The 21,173-nt window shown below is 39.3% G+C and overlaps 1 protein-coding gene across 1 annotated transcript; it reads left to right on the top strand.

The window, feature by feature from the left end:
* The first annotated feature begins 867 nt into the window (after positions 1-867).
* On the top strand, positions 868-1,604 carry LOC144713294 (putative calcium-binding protein CML31). Its single transcript, XM_078587865.1, has one exon. It carries the CDS (start codon positions 947-949, stop codon positions 1,466-1,468), a length of 522 nt encoding a protein of 173 aa, XP_078443991.1. The 5' UTR covers positions 868-946; the 3' UTR covers positions 1,469-1,604.
* Positions 1,605-21,173: the final 19,569 nt, after the last annotated feature.

Below are 21,173 nucleotides of genomic sequence, written 5' to 3' on the forward strand. Positions count from 1 at the left end.
TCTTCTTGTTCTTGTACAATTCTTCTCAAATTTTCATTTTCTGTTAGATTTTTTCCTTATGTTTTTTCCTTTCTCCGAATGGATGGCTCCGATGATCACATTTCTGTGATTTATACAACTGTATAAATCTCAGGCATGGCCAATCATAATATGACACGACAAGTATTTTCTTTCCACCACGGCAGTTTGCGTTTTTCTCTCCTCCTTTTCTTTCCATCAGGAGGGCTACTGTAAAGTTAAAGTGATAGAATGGAACCAATTAGAGTAACAAAAGAGATTACCACACGGGATTCTATTTCCTTCCGTTCCCCTTTCCTCTCCCTTAAGTCTCTTGTCCTTGAACCTTGAGCAAAATATCTCGCCGCCTATGTCAGCAGTACGGCCAAATGGATGGGACAGCCAAATTGTAGGATCAGGAAGATCCCTTCCACGGGCTGAAGTGTCTTCTCTCATTAAACCATAACATGATAATTCCTCCACCAGTACACGACTTGTACAAGCCGTACAATTTCGTCCATCCCCAAACTAAATGTAACTTTCTGTCGCTATCTCTCAAATCAACCTATTCTTTCTGCAGCTTCGTCGAGGCTTCCTCCTCTATCTCTCTTCTTCTTTTATATATATTTCTATCTTGTCTTGACTCTTGAAACTATAATCCTAAGACTTCCCCGCGTTCACAAGTCACACATCAGAGGAAGCTTCCTTTACTCCAGAATCTTCAAAGCCTTTGATTTTCATGAACTTTTTATATCTCAAGAGGACCCACGTCCCATCAATCATGGCCACAAACTAATTGCAGCGCGTCTCCCTGACGCGGAAAACTCTTGGGGAGAGAAGATCTCCAACCTTCAAATACCCTTCCATCCCCAAACTTAATTCTTGAAGAACAATCTCTCTTTTCTATAACCCCATCTCCTCATTTAAACCCAGTTTCAGATTCACAGCCATGGCGCAACCAGCGACGTGGAATTCCCATTACCATGGTACTGACTTCGAATCTTCATCATATCTGGATGAAGAGTGCAATTACTACGGTGGGGGAAAGAAAGCTGATAATCTTCTTGAACGGTTGTTCCGGCGTGTTGACGACAATGGTGACGGTAAGATATCGCCGGCTGAGGTAAGGGACTGCCTGAGAGCGGTGGGAGAGGAGATGACGGAGGAAGAAGCCGCGGCCATGGTGGAATTGGCGGATACAGACGGAGATGGGTTCTTAAGTTTGGAGGATTTTGAGAGGCTTTTGGGGGAGGAGAAGGAAGAGGAAGAGGAGAGGAGGAGATTGAAGGAGGCCTTTGAGATGTACGTCGAAGCGGAAGCGGGTTGTATAACACCGAGAAGCCTTCGAAGAACGTTGTCGTTGCTCGGGGAGGTGAAGACGATCGAAGACTGCAGGGTGATGATCCGGCGGTTCGATCTTAATGGCGATGGAGTCCTGTCGTTCGACGAGTTCGACGCCATGATGCGTTAGCCTTGTCTCTCTCTGTTTTTCTGCTTCTCTATGTCGAAATATCTCTCTGTAGATAAGTAGGTTAATTACGTTCATGGGCGTGATACTAAGCGGCGTTTTTACACCGTACTTGTCATGGCTGATTCATTTCTCGCTATATCTCTCTGTTTCTCTATGTCACTCTCTCGCTTTCTCTCTCTCTCTCTATCTCCCTGTCTCTCTCTGTCTCTCTCTCTCTCTCGCTCTCTATCTCTCTGTTTCTCTCTCTCTCTCTCTTTCTCTTTCTCTCTGTCGCTCTTTCTTTCTCTCTCGCTCTCTATCTCTCTGTTTCTCTCTCTCTCTCTCTTTCTCTTTCTCTCTGTCGCTCTTTCTTTCTCTCTCGCTCTCTATCTCTCTGTTTCTCTCTCTCTCTCTCTTTCTCTTTCTCTCTGTCGCTCTTTCTTTCTCTCTCGCTCTCTATCTCTCTGTTTCTCTCTCTCTCTCTCTTTCTCTTTCTCTCTGTCGCTCTTTCTTTCTCTCTCGCTCTCTATCTCTCTGTTTCTCTCTCTCTCTCTCTTTCTCTTTCTCTCTGTCGCTCTTTCTTTCTCTCTCGCTCTCTATCTCTCTGTTTCTCTCTCTCTCTCTCTTTCTCTTTCTCTCTGTCGCTCTTTCTTTCTCTCTCGCTCTCTATCTCTCTGTTTCTCTCTCTCTCTCTCTTTCTCTTTCTCTCTGTCGCTCTTTCTTTCTCTCTCGCTCTCTATCTCTCTGTTTCTCTCTCTCTCTCTCTTTCTCTTTCTCTCTGTCGCTCTTTCTTTCTCTCTCGCTCTCTATCTCTCTGTTTCTCTCTCTCTCTCTCTCTCCCTTTCTCTCTGTCGCTCTTTCTTTCTCTTTTTTCTCTCTCTCTCTCTCTCTCTCTCTCTGTGTCTGTCTCTCTCTCTCTCTCTCTCTCTCTCTCTTTCTCTTTCTCTCTGTCGCTCTTTCTCTCTCTCTCTCTCTGTGTTTCACATTAAAACCATTCACAATCCACATAATGAAAGGTAATTAAAATACACTTTGAAGTGCTGACAAGCAGTAACGAAACGTAGATGAAAAAATCATACAAAAGCATAATATGAAAACATACAAAAGAAAACACAAAAAACATGTACAAAGAATTTCCATGTCAGATGATTGCCCAAAAGCATAGAGCCCGGATATAAGAAGGGGACACACCCACTAAGTACCCTATGAGCTTGCAGCTCACAAGAGCGAAAATAGAAGCAAAGTTCCAAACATTCATCAGGGATTTTGAACAGATCAGGATTGTCATAAATTTCAGTGGCACATGGTAGTTAGCTCATATAAATCTGCTAAAAAGCAATTTTCAACGTTTAGAATATTAACACTCAAAAGAATGTGCAACATCGATCGTTTGAACTTGGTGATGTGAAACAAAAGAGCAAACAACTTTAGTCAACCCAAAATGAACTTGATGGCAAGAAGAATAATCTCTCTTTCTGTGAAGGGGTTATTATGTGATGATAGTGCATCTGTTTAGAATTTGTTTCTGTGATGATGTTCCAAGAGGAAGAATCCCTACTTCCATTGGGCCATGGAAGATGTAGCAGGACTACACCATCTCATGTTATCTATGCCTCAGATACATTTACATGACTCCAGTATAATAGCCGAAATAGGAGATATTTGAAATAAAGTGACTTATTCGGCTGTAAGGAACAGACAAATTTTGACTTCTTCTCTCATATTGAAGCATTATGTTGGGGCGACTTTCAAGCTGTAGCCGTCACAAGGGAGGACTTTGGAAGATTCATTTGTTAGATTAATTTCTTAGTCTATGGACAATTATATATGTATGTATATAATTGCTTATTATTAAGCTATCAATTACAGATCCCAATTAATGTGATTCACTTAATTGTAGTGACAGGATTAAGAGATTTATAATGATGTAGAGGCCAAGTCTATCTTAATCATGATGATGTGATTAATTAAGGCAGACTAAAGAGGATTAAGTATCACCTCTTCCTATAAATAGAGGCCACGTCCTTGGGTCATAAGGCATATGAGTTTTCTCCTGAGCATCCCATTACTCAAAGAGACTTTAGGAATTCCCTCAAGACTGTTTGATTTGACTAAGAGAAGATACGCTGAATTGAGGTATGTTTTACATTCATTTTCACTCATGTGAGGTCTTCATCATCCTTAAGAATCGACGCAAGATACTGAGTTTAGATACTGATTCATCTGTTTAGATACTTACGAATCAACAGATCTAACATCATTTAGATACTGAGTTTTCCATGCCGTAAGTGAATACTCATGTTTCCCATGCACAATAGGAAATTGAACAATTTGTGCATACATATAAAAATCTGTGAGTAATAAATAGATAGTATTTCTTAGAGACGATTATTATCAGTTTTGAAGTTGTGCAGGATTAGGTTTTATTTTGAAGTATTATGACATATTATAGGGTCATTTCATTATAAAATTCATTGCCATTAGGGTGGTTCCCGTTCAAAGAATTGGTATGGTTTCTTAAATTTATGCCACTGCAGTTCATTTTGTTAATAGTTAATTCATGTTTTACAGGTTGCAACTTTATACTGAGAGTCGAAATTCTGGACTGTGATATCAAGCCATGAAAGCAAAACTACAGTAATAGTTCCTAATGTAAAGTAAACTTGGTTGTCTAATAAATATGGATGTGTACGTAACCTCAAACAAGCATCATAAAAAATCCTTAGGAAATTTTATGAACAATAGGAATCATATTTTCTTCATCAAATGTAAGAAATGGTGATATGAACCAAACATGTCACTGAAATATAAATAACCCAAAGTGAATAAGACATATCTTTTACTAATGTGGTAAATTGAAAAGAAAAAGCTTTGTGAGGATCTCTAAATATTATCAAAATAAATTATAATAGCGCTGAATTTTACCAAATGAACATTTGATTTTCTAATATAAAACTATTAACTCATAACTTATACTAGAAGAAGTGATTCTTCTGATTAATATATTATCCCTAGTGTGGAATGATAATGTAGAAGGGTATGGAATCGTGATGTGACCATGTTGAGAAGAAGTGACGGGAATTAGGTTTTTACATCTAAGTATAGAAGGGGAGAGAGAGAGAGAGAGAGAGAGAGAGAGAGAGAGAGAGAGAGAGAGAGAGAGAGAGAGAGAGAGAGAGAGAGAGAGAGAGAGAGAGAGAGAGAGAGAGAGAGAGAGAGAGAGAGAGAGAGAGAGAGAGAGAGAGAGAGAGAGAGAGAGAGAGAGAGAGAGAGAGAGAGAGAGAGAGAGAGAGAGAGAGAGAGAGAGAGAGAGAGAGAGAGAGAGAGAGAGAGAGAGAGAGAGAGAGAGAGAGAGAGAGAGAGAGAGAGAGAGAGAGAGAGAGAGAGAGAGAGAGAGAGAGAGAGAGAGAGAGAGAGAGAGAGAGAGAGAGAGAGAGAGAGAGAGAGAGAGAGAGAGAGAGAGAGAGAGAGAGAGAGAGAGAGAGAGAGAGAGAGAGAGAGAGAGAGAGAGAGAGAGAGAGAGAGAGAGAGAGAGAGAGAGAGAGAGAGAGAGATACACGTGGGCTAGAGCCCATAAGCCCACAACTCTATTTCTCTTCTCACATTCCCCCTTAAGATGGAGCATAGATGTCATATAGGCCCAGCTTGCCTAAGAAGGTGTCGTAGGACGTCACGCTTAGCCCTTTAGTGAATATATTGGCAAGTTGATCTGCAGAGGCCACATAGGGTGTGGAAATAAGTCCTGTGATGATACAGTGATGAATCACATGGTAATCGATCTCGACATGGTTGGTACGCATTGAAAAGGTTTGGTTGTTGGCAATGAACATAGCTGCTTGATTGTCACACATCATCGGCATTGCCCCTTTCACTAGAAAGCCAAGTTCAAATTGGAAGTTACGTACCCACAACATCTTGGAGGACGTCTCGGCCATCGCTTGATATTCTGCCTCAACATTAGATACCGATGGGACAGATTGCTTGTGACTTCGCCAAATTATAAGGTTACCACCTACATACACGCAGTAGTTAGTTGTAAACTTGCGGTCCTGACGATCGCCAGCAAAACTGGCATCGGGGTACCAAATGACATGTAGATGACCATGGTATCGGAAGATAAGTCCTCATCGTGGTGCATATTTGAGATATGAAAGCAGACGTAGAGTGGCCTCCCAATGAACCTCTCGAGGAGTGTGCATAAACTGGCTTAGAACATTTATGGTGAATGTGATGTCGGGCTGGGTCAGCGTAGCATAGATAAGCTTCCCAACCATGTGCCGATACCGTTTAGATCTGTATAGATGGAGATGTAGTACTCCAAAGCTGAGGCTTGCTACTATTGAAGATGCATGGGGCTTGCATCCAGATAGACCAGCTTCTTGTAAAATATAAAGGATATACTTGCGTTGATTAAGAGCAAGAGCACCTGGTCGAGATGTAAATTTGATGCCAAGGAAATACTTATGCTCCCCTAAGTCGTAAATATCAAGATGCCAATGTTGGAAGGTCTTGACAAGCTGAATGTCCACACAATCACTGCCTGTGATGATCATGTCATCCACATAGATCACAAGAATAATACACCCAGCTAAGGTAGTCTTGCGGAAATTGGTTTGGGGCTCCACATCACAAGCCGCCAGTCCACACATTGAGATAAGTTCACTTAACTTCTCAAACCATGCCCACGGACTCTTTTTGGGGCCATAAAGAGCGTGACGAAGAAAGCATATCTTATCATGTTCCCCTCAACTGAATAACTAGGAGGTTGCTCCATATAAACACACTTAGAGAGGTCTCCATAGAGAAAGGCATCGGAGATATCAAGCTTGTGCAGTTTCGCGTCATGGTTGACCGCCAGGGAAAGAAGTACACGGATAGAGTTAAGCCGAACCACCGGAGGGAAGGGCTCATAGTCAATGCCGTGAACGTGGGAGAAATCCCGAGCGACCAACCGAACATTGTAGCGATAAATAGTGCCATCAGGATAATACTTCAGGGTGAAGACCCAACAATAATTGACGACATTAGTAGTAGCCGATCGATCGATGAGGTCACACGTACCTCGACGAACAAATGCAGAATACTCTTCATCCATAGTGTATTTCTAGTGAGGAATCAATAATGCATCCTCATGAGATTGAAGAATAAACTCCACAGCTAAGGCCACAGAAAATGCCCGATAAGGAGCAAAAAGTCTGGCTTATGAGACCACATTAGAGTATGGATGAAGAGTGCATGAGCGTGTACCTTTCCGAAGTGCGATCAGAAGATTGAGATCATCAAAAGGCGGACTTGAGGTGGACACAAATTGGGCTTCAGCGGGGAGCTCGGGGGGTGATCAGCTAGAAGCCGGGAGGAGAGGAAGAGGTTGGGCCGGCCAAGAGATGGTAGCAGGTTCAGGGAGCGGGGGTAATGCCGGCAGGGGATCAGAAGGTAGCGGAAGGGGAAAGTCAGGTGCAAGAGGGGAAGCAGTTGAGTCCATTGGGGAAATAGGAGGAGATGATCCCGAATGCTCCCAAGATGTGGAATGTGTAGGGTAGAAAGGCGTCAACTCATGAAATGTAACGTCGACCGAGACAATATAATGTTGACTCTTGAGAAGGTAGATCCAGTATCCCTTCAGCGTGCAAGAGTAGCTGACAAACATTCCCTTGGTCACCTGTCGAGAAATTTTGGATTTGGTGGCTGAGTGGTCGTGAGCAAAGGCCACACACCCAAATATACGGGCCGGTAAGGGAATAACTCCCTCTCTAGATGAAGTCGATGAAGAGGGACATAGCCACCAAGAGGTGTGGAGGAAGGCGGTTGATAAGGAACGTCAAGGTCATGATAGCATCCGCTCAAAGCTCATCAAGGACATTCATCTCATATAATATTGTCCGAGTCATGTCCAAAAAATGACGATGCTTCGACTCAGCTATGCCATTCTGTAGCGAGGTATGAGGGTATGATGTCTGATGAATGATACCAGCTGTCGCACACAAATCTTGAAATTCTCGTTGGACAAGTTCCGCAATGTTGTCCGTACGGATGATCTTCGGAGTGCATGAGTACTGAGTCGATATCTCCTGAAGAAACTGGAGGATCATCGGGAGCCCATCGGTGTGGTATGTCAAAAGATAGACCCATGACACACATGAGTAATCATCAATAAGAACCCTATAATAGCAAAAACAAAGTTTGGAAGGAATGCGTGATGGCCCCCAAATATCACAATGCACTAAATCAAAAGGTTTTGCACTAATAGATTCAATACTTTGAAAGGTAGCACGATGATGTTTTCCCATCTGACATGACTCATAATCAAAATCCTTAATGGTCACCCAGGGGAGAGCTTGGCGAAGCTTGGTGATACCGGGATGGCCAAGTTGACAATGCCACTCAAGAGAGGTAGAGGAATGGGAAAGGTGATAGGTAAGGCCTGTGGATGGAGTATTGGAGACAAGCTGGTAAATGCCACCCCGAGTCTTACGCCCCAAACCAATCTGTGCGCCGGTCCTCAACTCCTGAAACACACAATGGTAGGGCAAAAAGGTCACCGAGCATAAACAAGCTTCAATCAAGGTACTAGTAGAAATAATATTGACTGAAAAGCTCAGAATATAGAGAACATCATAAAGCGGAAGCTGAGATGTAGGGGATGTAGTGTCTTTGCCAGTAACCGAACAAGAGCGTTTGTCTGCAACAAATACGGATAAAGGGTGGTCAAGTTTGGAAAGATGAGAAAGTATAGTGTCTTCTCCCGTCACATAACGTGAGGCACCTGAGTCAATAATTCAAGACCCCGAAGAGGGAGATTCAGAGGTAGTACCTTGGCCAGAGGAAGAGGGACCACGCGTAGCAGTGGTAAGAGCGACGAAGTTGGCCGGAAGACCGCCATGAGAAGTATTCGCCGCATAAGATGGAGTAGCCAGTATAGAGGAGGGTTGCACAAACCCTGGAGGCGCCAACGGTGGAGGAACCGACGAAGAAGGGACATGACGAGGATGTCCAAGGGGATTACCCCACTTGTGATAGCACCGAGTAGACGAATGTGTCGGTCAAGAGAAATGAATACATGGAGGACTGGTATACTTGCTGCGATGCCGGTTAGAAGATCGATCACCGAATGGTTGGGAACTGCCAGAGCTTCTCTCAGTCATAGCGAGAGCGACAGGAGCAGAAGTAAATAGTGCCGAAGAAGGGGCCTTGATGGGAGTAAGGCTGTCCACGCATTGAGTTTCATTAAAGACATCGGCCAAGGATGGAAGAGTTGCGCCACTCAGAATGGATCCACGTATCTGTGTACTGATGGTCGTAAGAATAGAGTTAAGGAATATGGATACTTGCAACTCCTCTCGGTAAAGTCTTTGCTCTGCAAGATCCAAAGTGTATGGCTGATATACCTATAGGCAAAAATCACACCCACGAAGAGTAGCATATACTGTCTCGAGAGGACCCTCAAATCCTTGAAGTTTAAACATCTTTTCAAAGATGTCAATAGTAGAGGCAATATAACTCTTAGGTCCATACATCCGGAAGATCTTGTTCAATATCTTCGTCGTTGGAGATATAAGCTGAAGTGAGTCAGCAAGATCAGGAGAAAGCATCTTCAAGAGCCAGGTGGTGGCCGTACGATCACGTGTGATCCAGTGTACATAATGACGATCATCGGTTGGTGGTGGATCTTCCATCAAAAGAGACTAGTGCCGATGAATTTGTAGAATTTGTAGAATTGGAGCCGTGTCTAGAGAAAATTGAACACGTCGCCTGCAATTGTGAGATAAACGGGTTGATTGGTCCGGTGTTAACCGGTGCATGCATATAGGTAGGCAATGGAGAGTCCGTAGAAGGGTCCATCTCAAGTGGATATAATGAGAATAGAGGTCGTCGGTAGGTTGCCTGCTCTTGCGGGCTGGGGAAGATATACTAGTGGAGAGAAGAAGAAGATTGAGGAAGTAGAAGGTGCCACGAAAGAAGGAATGTCGTTGGAATTAGGGAGTGAAACGCGAGTAATACCGACAAGAAATACTCGCAAGGGGAGGTGCCGCCGGCAAGAAACATCGGCAAGAAGGAAAGCCGTCGATGGAGAGTATGCCGGTGGAAATCGTGCCGCCGGCCTCAGAAGACGACAAGTGGAAGGCCGCCGGTGGAGATCCGGCAAGAAGGATGCCGTCAGTAGAAGAAGCACCGCCTGCTGAAGACGGTGGCAAGAGAAAGGATACTGGGGTGGAGATCCTGCCAGCAAGAGCAAAGCTGCCGGTAGAGGAAACGCCACCAACTGAAGAAGAAAACAAGAAACTTTCCTCTCTACACCGTCTCCGATCTCTGAGTTCCAGGCCAAATCTATGGTGCCCAAAAAGAAGCCCCCTGCCAAGAAGCTGACGGAGAAGAAGCCTGCCACCGAGAAGCCGGCGGAGGAGAAGAAGGCCATCGAGAAGGCTCTGGTGGAGAAGAAACTCCCTGCCAATGACACGTCAGTCACGGGAGACAAGAAGACGGCCGCAGGGGTGGAGATCTCACCGGCAAGAGGGAACTCCATCGGTAGAGGAATCGCCACCCGTGGAAGACAGGGGCAAGAGGCAGACTACCACTCACCGGTAAGAGGGAATGCCACAGAGAAAGCACCGCCAGTGGAAGGATCACGCCGGAGAGAGAAAAAAAATTGCCAATAAGGAGCCGTCGGCTCTGATACCATGTAGAAGGGTATGGAATCGTGATGTGACCACGTTGAGAAGAAGCAATGGGAATTAGGTTTTTATGTCTAAGTATAGAAGGAGAGAGAGAGAGAGAGAGAGAGAGAGAGAGAGAGAGAGAGAGAGAGAGAGAGAGAGAGAGAGAGAGAGAGGGAGAGAGAGAGAGAGAGAGCGAGAGAGAGAGAGAGAGAGAGAGAGAGAGAGAGAGAGAGAGAGAGAGAGAGAGAGAGAGAGAGAGAGAGAGAGAGAGAGAGAGAGAGAGAGAGAGAGAGAGAGAGAGAGAGAGAGAGAGAGAGAGAGAGAGAGAGAGAGAGAGAGAGAGAGAGAGAGAGAGAGAGAGAGAGAGAGAGAGAGAGAGAGAGACACGTGGGCTAGAGCCCATAAGCTCATAACTCTAATTCTCTTCTCACAGATACAACTAAATGTTTAGTGCAGTTATGGTTCCAGCTACTATGGTTTAAGAGAAAAAAACAAACAAGGGGGATGAAGAGTTACCTTGAAGCAAATATAAACCGTTGCATGCCCTTGTAAATATGTTTATTTATTCCATATCATTATCTTTGTAACTTAGTATTAGAGAATGTCCACTTTTTCATCCGATCTGTCAGCATTGTTGATTAAAGAAATTGCATTTTCTTCTTCTTCAGCTAACTAACGTATACCAATTGGATTGTGTAGAACAATTTGAAATCTTTGTGCTAATTTCTACCCAAGTTATGTTATGTATTCTTTAATACTCTACTAATGATGGAAAATTAGGGCTTTACTTTTAATGTTGCTGTAAATTTAACTTGACCAGATAAAATAAATTTGGAATTATATAGGCTCTCTCAAATATGTTTAGTGGGAGTGAGGTGACCTCCATTGGTACTGGCCTTTTGAGATAGATCTAATGCTTTAGGATTAAGAAGAATAAAAGCATAATAAAGATAATAAGGAAACTAGTTAAATATTTTAATGAAATAAGGGATGAAGTGATAGTAAAAATAGTACAAATTGAGAATATAGTTAATAGGTAGAAAGAGGTACTTAGAAATATCTATAAATTAGGATGACAAAAAATAATATTAAATTACACTTAGGGAGAACTTGAGAAAGGCATAGATAATTTTTATATTATAAGGATGAATATTTTTTATCGATACCAGAGGTAGTGAACATCTCAGATGGAGAAATATATTTATGGTGTCATAATAAATGAAGAGGGTAGGATAGATAAGGGAATATGTCTTTTTAGATTTTTAGTTTATATAAAAGAGTATTAGGCTAAAGAAAATAGTAAATATACTATTATTAATAGGATATATTCTTCGATGGATATCTATTTATTTGATATTTTGGTTGTATGTAAGATCGGAGTGATAAATATAGTAATTAAAGAAATGTTGAATTTGAATTAGAGAGTTAATTGGGTTATTTTATATTTAATAAGATATAAAAAGAAGGATGGAGAGGAAAGGGAATGACAATTATAATAAAATTTATAAGAAATTAGTTAAGTATATATGTAGTTTAATTAATTGAAGTAGATTATGGATATAGGATTGGAGTTTAATAGCTGGAGAGAGAGGGGGAGAATAGATTGTAATTTTTAGAAGATTTTGAGAAATTAGACATAGAGGCAGAACTAGAACCTAATTGAGAATAATCATGACTAATAAACATTTAAGTATAGATATTTATTAATGTAGGACTAGGGATTAGATTGTATGAGTAGAATATGGCTCATATGGATTTAATAATAATTATATAGTATTTTAAAATAAAATCAAAGTAAAATAAGATAAAATTTGATGAACGTATGTACCAGGTAGGCATTTGATGAAATACCTCAAATAGTCTGTTCTACTAAAATTGATTTGAAATCAAACTCCGCCTTAGATTTGAAATCAGTCTAGGAATAAACGCAAGATTAAAATGTGGATTTCTAACAAAAGAGTTCACAAATGCCCTAATTCAAACAATCAAGAGTAGGGTGCTGATAACATGATAAATTAACTGTTAATAATATACATGCATATGATTTTGTACTCACTCATCCTGATTTTATCATGTTATTACATGATTTAACATAATATTGATACATCACTCATAATTTTCATTTTCTGCTCATTATGTGCCCTTTTAGCTAACTCTTATTTCTTACAAATAAATACTTTCTAGCTCCATTGTGTAGAAATTTTCAGGAACTAAATGGCAAAATTACCATTGGGCTGGAGCATTTATTGGTGCTAATTTAATGGGCAAACACGCCTAAAGAGGGCAAACTTCATTTTGGGCTTTCAAAGGCAAATTAAAGGAGTCTAGACCACATTTTCAGACACATATTTAACATGAAATCACTGATTAAAAAAAGGCCTAAAAGAATTTAGAAGGAGAAGCCCTCAACCAATAGAGAAAATGAGATCCAAATGGTAAGGAAAGAGAATAGATACTAAAATACCCCAAATGTATAAATACTACTTTCTCACTCATTTCCTTAATTATGCACATGCTTTAGCAAGCAACTAGCCAGCATGACAAGGCCTTATCCAGAGTCTAGCTTGTTAAACCTGCTTAATGTAAGTTTTTTGAAGGTTTCATTCAATATCTTCTCTTGTTTGCGCTGGAGAATGCCTGATACTGGGGAAATATAAGGGTACAAATGTGAGAGGAAACATTGAGTGTTCAGGAGGCATGCATTAAGGTTGATAAAATATATATTTTTATATTCATACCATTCCTATCCATTTTCCCCTTCATTCTCACATTTTCTCATACTATCTCTATAGAATTGACTGTTTATCTCACTAAATCTTCAGCCATGTCTCTATTTTGTTGTGACAATTTTTCATAAAAATTTTCACCCATTTTCAGCTTTAAATTCCATTCCCAACACCTCTACACCATTTCTGCACCTTCTTTCTCTATCTCTTCATTTCGACCAATTTCTCTCTAGAGAATCCATCCCTTTCTCTTTCTATACCCCTACCTACATGTCTAGTTCATCTCCCAAAAAAATAAAAAAATCCCATCTTTTAATCTTCCAAAACTAGGGATTTCTATCCACTGCCATTCTTTGGGGCTTGAGTGGGCCTGAATTGCAGCACGCTAGCCACAAGCATGCCCATCCGACCTCCAGTGTGTGGGGGGAGTAGTGTCATGCTTAGTGGACCATAGGGTGAGGCACCTGGAACCAGGTCTGGAATCATTGCATGTAGCTCTAGCGTGTGTCTGATTGCCCTCCTTTTGTGTTGGCACAGATCTGTAATGTTTTGGAGCTCCTCCCATGCCTTCTTAGGGTTGCACAGCTTCAGAAAGCTGGTCACAATTTAAGTCTAGTGCATCCCATCACTGAAAGCATCGCCTACTACAGTTATAAATTTCTCTCAAAAGATAAAGAAGTTGGGAGAAAATGACTCATTTTAGGGCTTCAGGAGGCTCTTCGTCCATCTTTTGTGGAGTGAACCTAACATGGAGTACTCCTACGGCCATGGGTTTGTCTCTAGTTCCCCATAGGTGAAATCTACCATTTGGCTGGAGGATGACTGCCACAATAAGAATTTAATGGGTCTAGCCCTATCCATTAGTTTTTTTATTCAGAGGGGTAAATGGGTGCGATCAGAATGCATCCATGGACCCCTGATCTATTTCAGGTTTCCCCTCAACAAAGGACAGTTTCAATTCAAAGCTGCTCTCATGAATGCATGTGACCAATCCTGTACATGCAATAAGGGATGAATTTAAGTACTACGTTATTTTTAATCTGATCATTGGATCCATTTAAAGAAAATCAGATGACTGAGATTATATCATGATATTTTAGGTCTCCCTTTATGATGTGGACATTGGGTCAGGTCAGCTAGAAGTCCAATCATCTTTTTACCTTTCATTTTCATAAGATTGTGGCTCATTCGGCTGCGATATATCTCTTCACTTGCTAGCCTGGTAGCACGACACTGAAATAAATTGTTTGATTGATATCCTCTGTTTGAAAAATTAAAAAAGGTTGCTACTATATGAATCCCAATTATTATTGTCTCTTCAGTTAAATAGTCCTCTTTTACTTGTGCTTGTGCATTGGTTATGCATTCCTTCATACTTGAGCCTATTGTGGGACTCTATGGGATGTTGGGCTCCCGTGCGCTGCTACAACCTTGGTTGTGCTTTGCTTGCTTGTACACTAGCTGTCCCTGGCTGCTGCCTGGCTAGAGTGCTTTGTACTTGCTGGCATACGATTAGCTTGAGAACTGCTATGCCGAGCTAGCTCGGCCATTGGGCTATAGAAAACCCACTTTTTTTGTTGTTCTGAGCTATATTTTTTCTTATATTTACACTCAACCCAGAAAAATATAATACAATACACTCAAAAAAATAACTAAGCCAAAAAACCTGTTCCACTCCATTAAAATCACAATGTCAAAGCATAGTTTGAATGATAAAATTATATCATTCCCATGTAAGAAACCCTTCTTAAAACCATCTATTTAACTCACATTCTTTCCATAATTATGTTCTATCTTCATATGTTACCATTAGCATTAAAATTACTTCAGTTCTACTTAACATGTAAAGATTTATTATATAATCACATCTCCCCACTTTGAATGATGCATAGTCCTCAAAGCACACAAAGTAAATAAAACATTATATGAGAGAATGCCATTGAAATAACAGCTCCAATGGGTCAGCGCTTTTGATTTTTCACTTTGATGGCTTCCCTCATTAGAAATTTTTACCTGTTGAGAGTTTTCAAAGCCTAATTCCTGAAAGTAAGAAAAAGGAAAAATCAAGTAAAATGCACAAAACACAAAAATTAATACGAACAAAAAAGAACAGAAAATGAGTCGTTCTATAATGGATTTGGGAATCCCTAAGTCCATAGGTGATAGTGCTTTAAAGGGTTCCAAGATGAATTATGTAATCCAGACTTGGTACCCTGGTTTAGCTTCGGTATGACCTCAGACCTCGTAAAAAATGATCTCATAGGAGTCCAGCCTGTATGATCACACATTCTATTGTTCTCTTGATAATTTCGCTCATCCTCATACATCCTCTTCATGCCAAGAATCTTTCTTCTTCTATTATTTCTACTTCTCTTCTTTCTCCTATGTGGCAGGCAGGTCAATGGAATTTCAGCAAGCTATCGGTGCAAAGCTTCATTTTTCAATCTTAACTTCTCCATACTAACTCTTATTTCACATTTTTTTTTCACATAATACCTTGATATCATCTTTAAAATTTTGATTTATCTATTTTGATTTATCAAGGCAAATATTCCTAATTGAGATTCTAGACATTAAGGTTGGCAATATGTGTGAGTGGTTGGGGTACATGGTGATAAGGGTGAAACCTTATCTTAAAGGACGGAAGTGAGCATTGAGGTGTAATCCTCTTTTTCACTATCTTCTCCTCAGAGTCTTCCTTAAATTCTACCATAAATTGTCCACTCCTACCCTCAGAAGGGTCAACTATCTCATAGGTAACTCTCCTATCATTTTCTCCAAGGTTAACCTCTTCCTCTTCCATATCTATAATCACTCTTGCTGATTTTAGGAAAGATCTCCTTATAACCATGGATGATTTCTTTGTTGTTCCCTCTAGGATATTAAAATCAGATCTAAATTTGCATCCATTAATATCAATACATTTATTTGTGATTTCCCCCTAGAAAAGATATGAATACCATCCTTAGAGCATACAATTTTGGACGAAGGCATCACATTCGTATAGGATGTCAACTGAAGATGGTTGAGGGTATGGTATTAAGGCTTAAACCTGATCCATAAGTTCACTGTGGAATCTACTTCCTCAAATCTGACATGATTCTAGCGTCCTTTGGTTCTCTAACTCTATTCAAAATTTTCTTATTTTTAAACAATTTCCCTTTTGAATTTTATTGGGTTAAATAATCATCCTCTATACTCACTTCTCTCGTAGGCTCTACAAGTCTAGAATTCTCCATATTCTGTATTCTTTCATGGAATACCACTATTTTATCCTTCATGAATAATAACAGGGGATCAATAGGAGCTTGTGGAATATTATTAGGCATATAAGAGCTCCTTGGAGAACTATCAACCTAAGAGTTAATGGGTTGGGTCTTGTCTTGCACTTTCATTAGATAAGCCTACAATAATCTCATAATCATGGGATGACACTTTTAATATGGTAGAAAGATTACTAAAGTTATCAAAAAATCAATTCTTCTCTTCTTATAGTTGATCTCTTCTTCCTCGATTCTTTGATCAGAACATCTACGCTGCTCCTCTCACCATATATGATATCATTGGATCCTCCACTGAGTGCTATGTATTCTTTGAAGGTAGGATTTCACAAAAAGTCTCCCATTTTCCTACAAGCTTTATCACTACGATATTCAGATGTGCTCATTGGAGTTGGAGATTAAAAAACTAGTTGACTCCACTAGGGTATTTCATTTTCCCTAAGCAATTGATACTCTCACAATGTTATTATAACTTTTTCTGATCATTTGCCATTTAGGAAACTCTAAATTCAATAATCAACAGATTGATATATATGAGAGGTTAGGGAAAGGTAGGCCAAGTCTTCCAATCAATTGGCTTTGAAATGCAAGGGATATCACTCAAGACTAAATAATGAAACTAAAGTATGACAATAAATTATAATAATTCAAGATGAATAAAATGTGACATCCTCTACTAAAATTCAACAAAAAATCAGAAACTTAAAGTCACAGAACATTACAAGAAAGAAATTACTAAACTCACACCTTGCTCCCCAGAAATGACGCTAATTAATGAAATTTTAGGTGTTTAAATTATGTAATTGTTGTAATTTGATTGCCATGCAATAAATTTATATTCCTCATTTAGTAAAGTGTGTAAGCAAGGGTTGATCATCAAGGAGACTGGGTAATGAGAATATGTGATTTCTAAGTGATGAGAGAGAAATATTTATGATTATGGGAAGGTGATTTTAGGTGAGAGATGAGAAATTGTGGAAACATGAGAGGATGTTAGAGATTATGGAGATAGAGCTATTATATAATTAGTCATAATAGGTGGCATTTAAATGGGTTTTGAAGTAAGTTTGGTGATAGAAATGAGGAATCAAAGAGAAATGATGGGAGAAAATATAAGAGAGTGATTGTTGGATGTTTTTTTTTATGAGATTATTAAATCAAACTAAACTAAGAAGCAAAAAACATCTAATGTAATAATGGAAGAGTAAAAGCCTGAAAAGTGTCTGAATCCTCACACAAACCCTGTTTTCACATTCCCAACCTAGAATGGGTGATGCAAGACTTATTACAACTGTGTTCCTCTCTTGAATCTTGCTTCCATAACATTCCCAAGCATAAGAAAATGGTTGGAATAGGCCTTGAACCTCTCCTTTTTCTTCTGGTAGCCTCTTGCTAAGAGGAGAGCAAAACAACCTGAAGGAGGGAGAAGTTATAGGTTCTTATAGAGGCTTGGAGAGACATTTTGATCATCGTAAAATTTTTTAAAAATTAATTAAGCTCAAAATCATGCCAAGTGAAAGCAATGTCAAAGGGAAGCTGCAATTAAAATTTCAGCCCAATCAAAGATGTGGATCAAAAGCTATTAACATTTCAAGTTGGAGCATTTTGTGGCATTTGATCATCTTTTGATTCAATGTTCCACCATATGTGACACGTGTTGCTCCTTATTTGGGTGTAAAAGTGTCCTCTTTTTTTGAATTACGGGGCACATTATATTATCCATCGGATGATGCCATGCACCTTGGATACTTTGTGCCAGACTCTATTGTCCATTAGATAATTCCATGTACTAATGACACTTTTGATGGATATTATGTGACCGTCAAGCGAATCACACCACCATGTTTATTTAAGTTCATTGAATAAAAATATTTACGTTCCTTATTATTCCGGTATGATGTTTATAATGAAGTCCATGAATACGTGCGATCACATAGTGAATCATGATGAGATTTTAATACAGTGATCACTAGTCTTTAAATATGTATTCTAAATATTCCTATTTGATGGATAGTCGAGACGGAGATCAAATTACCCAAATAGAATATCACTAGCTGATCCTACTCATACGATAAATATAATTGATCATGTGGCTATTAGTGTGGTGACACTAAGGATGGATAATGGGTGCTCTTTGGAGAAAGATTTCACTGAATTGATCTGTACGAATCCCTCAGTGGTATTATACCTAAACGTCAATCCAGTTGATTCATGACACAATTGTATAAGCAATCCAGTGACTTGAGATACCAAAGACATTTCATGAATGGACGACTACATTTTGACTACGATTTAAGAGCCTCTAATTAAGGGATTCAAACAAGTCATAGCTCGGATGTAGTAAGAAGCTTACGGAGATGATTGAGTGGTCAAGACGGGATCATCTGCCCCTCGATATAAGAGGAGATTGACTCAATGAAGACAATGCAGAAAGAAATTCCTGGCCAGGGTAGTGAGGATATTGGAGAAGGCATTCTCCAATGATTATCGTTACACATCAGTATTAGTCGAATGATGGATTAGGGTTTGATGATAAGACATACCCTAGGTTGTTTGAGAGTCTCATGCGGATGATGGATTGTACATATACGGTAATCGATGACGGTAAAGGTTCCATGAGAGAGTTGAGCACTAATCGGTATTTTCTAGAGCACGAGGTGTAGCTTGGCACCTCACGTGCTTGAAACTTAACCTATTGATTGGGTTAAATCGATCCTTATTTAATTAATCTATATGTGGATATAGTTAATTAATAAGGTTAGGCAATAATTTTTATTGGGCTACTAAAGTTATTAACTAGAATAATACGTGGGCCTAGTGGGTCACACGCATAAGGTCATAAGGGAATTATTGGGTATATTTTTCTTTTGGGCTTTTGAGAAAAACTTTAAGTGAAATATAAAGAGGGAAAGGGCTCTCATTTCAAGCACCCAGGCCAGTCAGATTTGAGAGCCCGTCCCTTTCCCCACTCTCCTCTCCACTCATCCAAGGAGAGTGTCTTCATGGTGAGAAGATCTTCTAGATTTTCAAGAAGAGTTGAAGGAGAAGACGTGGAGATCCAAGCGCCGAGTGATTGTGTGGATACTTCTAGAGGCCGGACGCATGAACGGCTTCAGAACGATCTCGGATTGGCAATGTCAAGGGTGGAATGAGTTCCCCAAAAGGTGTATTCAATGTTTGATTTTAAAGATCAATTATGAATTGATCAACACGCTTCTGCATCCATGGAATCGTGTTTTCCATGGACGAACAAAAGTATAGAATCCAACAATTTTGGTACACACTCTATTATCCATTGGATAATGCACTGTATGATCGGTTCATGTAATTTATATGGAAAATTGCACAAACCCCAACAAAAAATAAATCCTCATAACTCTCTCCTTTCAAGTCCTTTTTTACACCAAATTTTATATATTAGATTGAGAATTCAATTGTCTACATTCCTAAACCCTTAGATATCTAAAACAATGAAAAAAAATAGCAGTTTAATCAGATTAAACCCAACCGATGTACAGAGTTGAGTTAGACCTTGACTCAACTCCCTACCAATAGGGAATTGACTGGCTTGACTTCCTAGATGCATGGATAATCCCAAATAGATTTTGATAACCTTTTAAACACTTGCAAACCTGATTTAGCTATGCGTAGAAGTAGATATGTTTCTAATGCATCCACACCACAATCTCTTTCCTATTCTCTCTCATCTGAATACTTGTCCAAAATGTGTAGAATAAACCATTTGACTAAAGAGAAGATGAATGGTGTTAGTATCCCAAAATAAACACACAAAATACATAAAAGGGTGCATGAGTACGGCATGTCAATGTGGTATTTCAACGTAATATATGAATAATTGCACAAATTAATGATGAATTATAATCTAAAATAACATTTTGACCACTCAATCCTCTTGATGAACTTCTTGATGCATCTGAACTAAGATTGTTTATAATCACATGACTAAGATCTCATAGATCATAGTCAAAGTGCAACCGTCCATCCACAAGACACCTTTGGTGTCTTAGGTCTAAGGATTACTTTTACAATTGTGATGTGAGTCCACCTAAAAAGCAGTTTGATATAATACCATGCATGATTCATAGGTATAAATTCAGTTATTTATTTTTTCTAAAGAGCACCTATTATCTATCTTTTATGTATCTGATAAGCCTAAAATTGGTGAGTAAACTATGTCGTTTTGATTGAAGCTTATGCAATAAATTTATAGAATTCCATTTTTCAAATCATAGAATGTAAGGATGAGAAAGGGGTCAAACCACAGGGAGGCACCTTGAAAGAGTTTTTATCCTAATTCAAATGAATTAATTCAAGAATGAATTAATTTTGCATTTCATGAGCCTTAATTATGTTTAATTTTTTTGTAATTAATCAGAATTAAGCCAAAACTTAATAGTGATCTTAGTATTTTCAGTCAAGACACTCTAGATAGGATAATCTGGATTCTTATATCAGATTAATTTGTCTTTTCAATATTCAAATCAGAATGATTTATGAAGACAATTTTTATGTATTAAAATTGGGAATTAATAAGAAATAAAGGGATTTTTAAAATTGGACTTGAAGATGGACGAATTTTCAGATGGAATTTTGGATTTAGGTATTTTAGATGTTGAATTGAATTTTATAACAATCAATTTTTATATTTAGAGAGAGAAAATAAGCGATCTAACCTAGAGAGAAAGTAGAAGATTTGGGGGAAAATGAATTAAGATGAAATTCGACCATAATCTAAAGATCTAAGATGCAATTTGAGATAGAAATCAATGTAGAACTAAGAATTAAGAGTCAGATCTTGAATCAGAATCAAATTGTAATGCTAATCACCATTCAAATCAACTTCAAGGGCATGTACATTTTGCCCATTCCTTGCCATTTTAAAATCATTCAAGAAGAAGTTCAAACAATGCCGAAGAAACTTACAACTTTGAATATTGAACCAAGGTCTGTCCAATTCATAAGCAGCACCTATGTCCTTCTTGGCCAATTTCTTGGGGGAGGTCTTCCTTGGTGATTTCCTCCGTCTTCCCAACCTCTATTTTAA

This window comes from Wolffia australiana, chromosome 15 (assembly GCF_029677425.1).
Source record: "Wolffia australiana isolate 7733 chromosome 15, ASM2967742v1".
NCBI classification, from domain to species: domain Eukaryota; kingdom Viridiplantae; phylum Streptophyta; class Magnoliopsida; order Alismatales; family Araceae; genus Wolffia; species Wolffia australiana.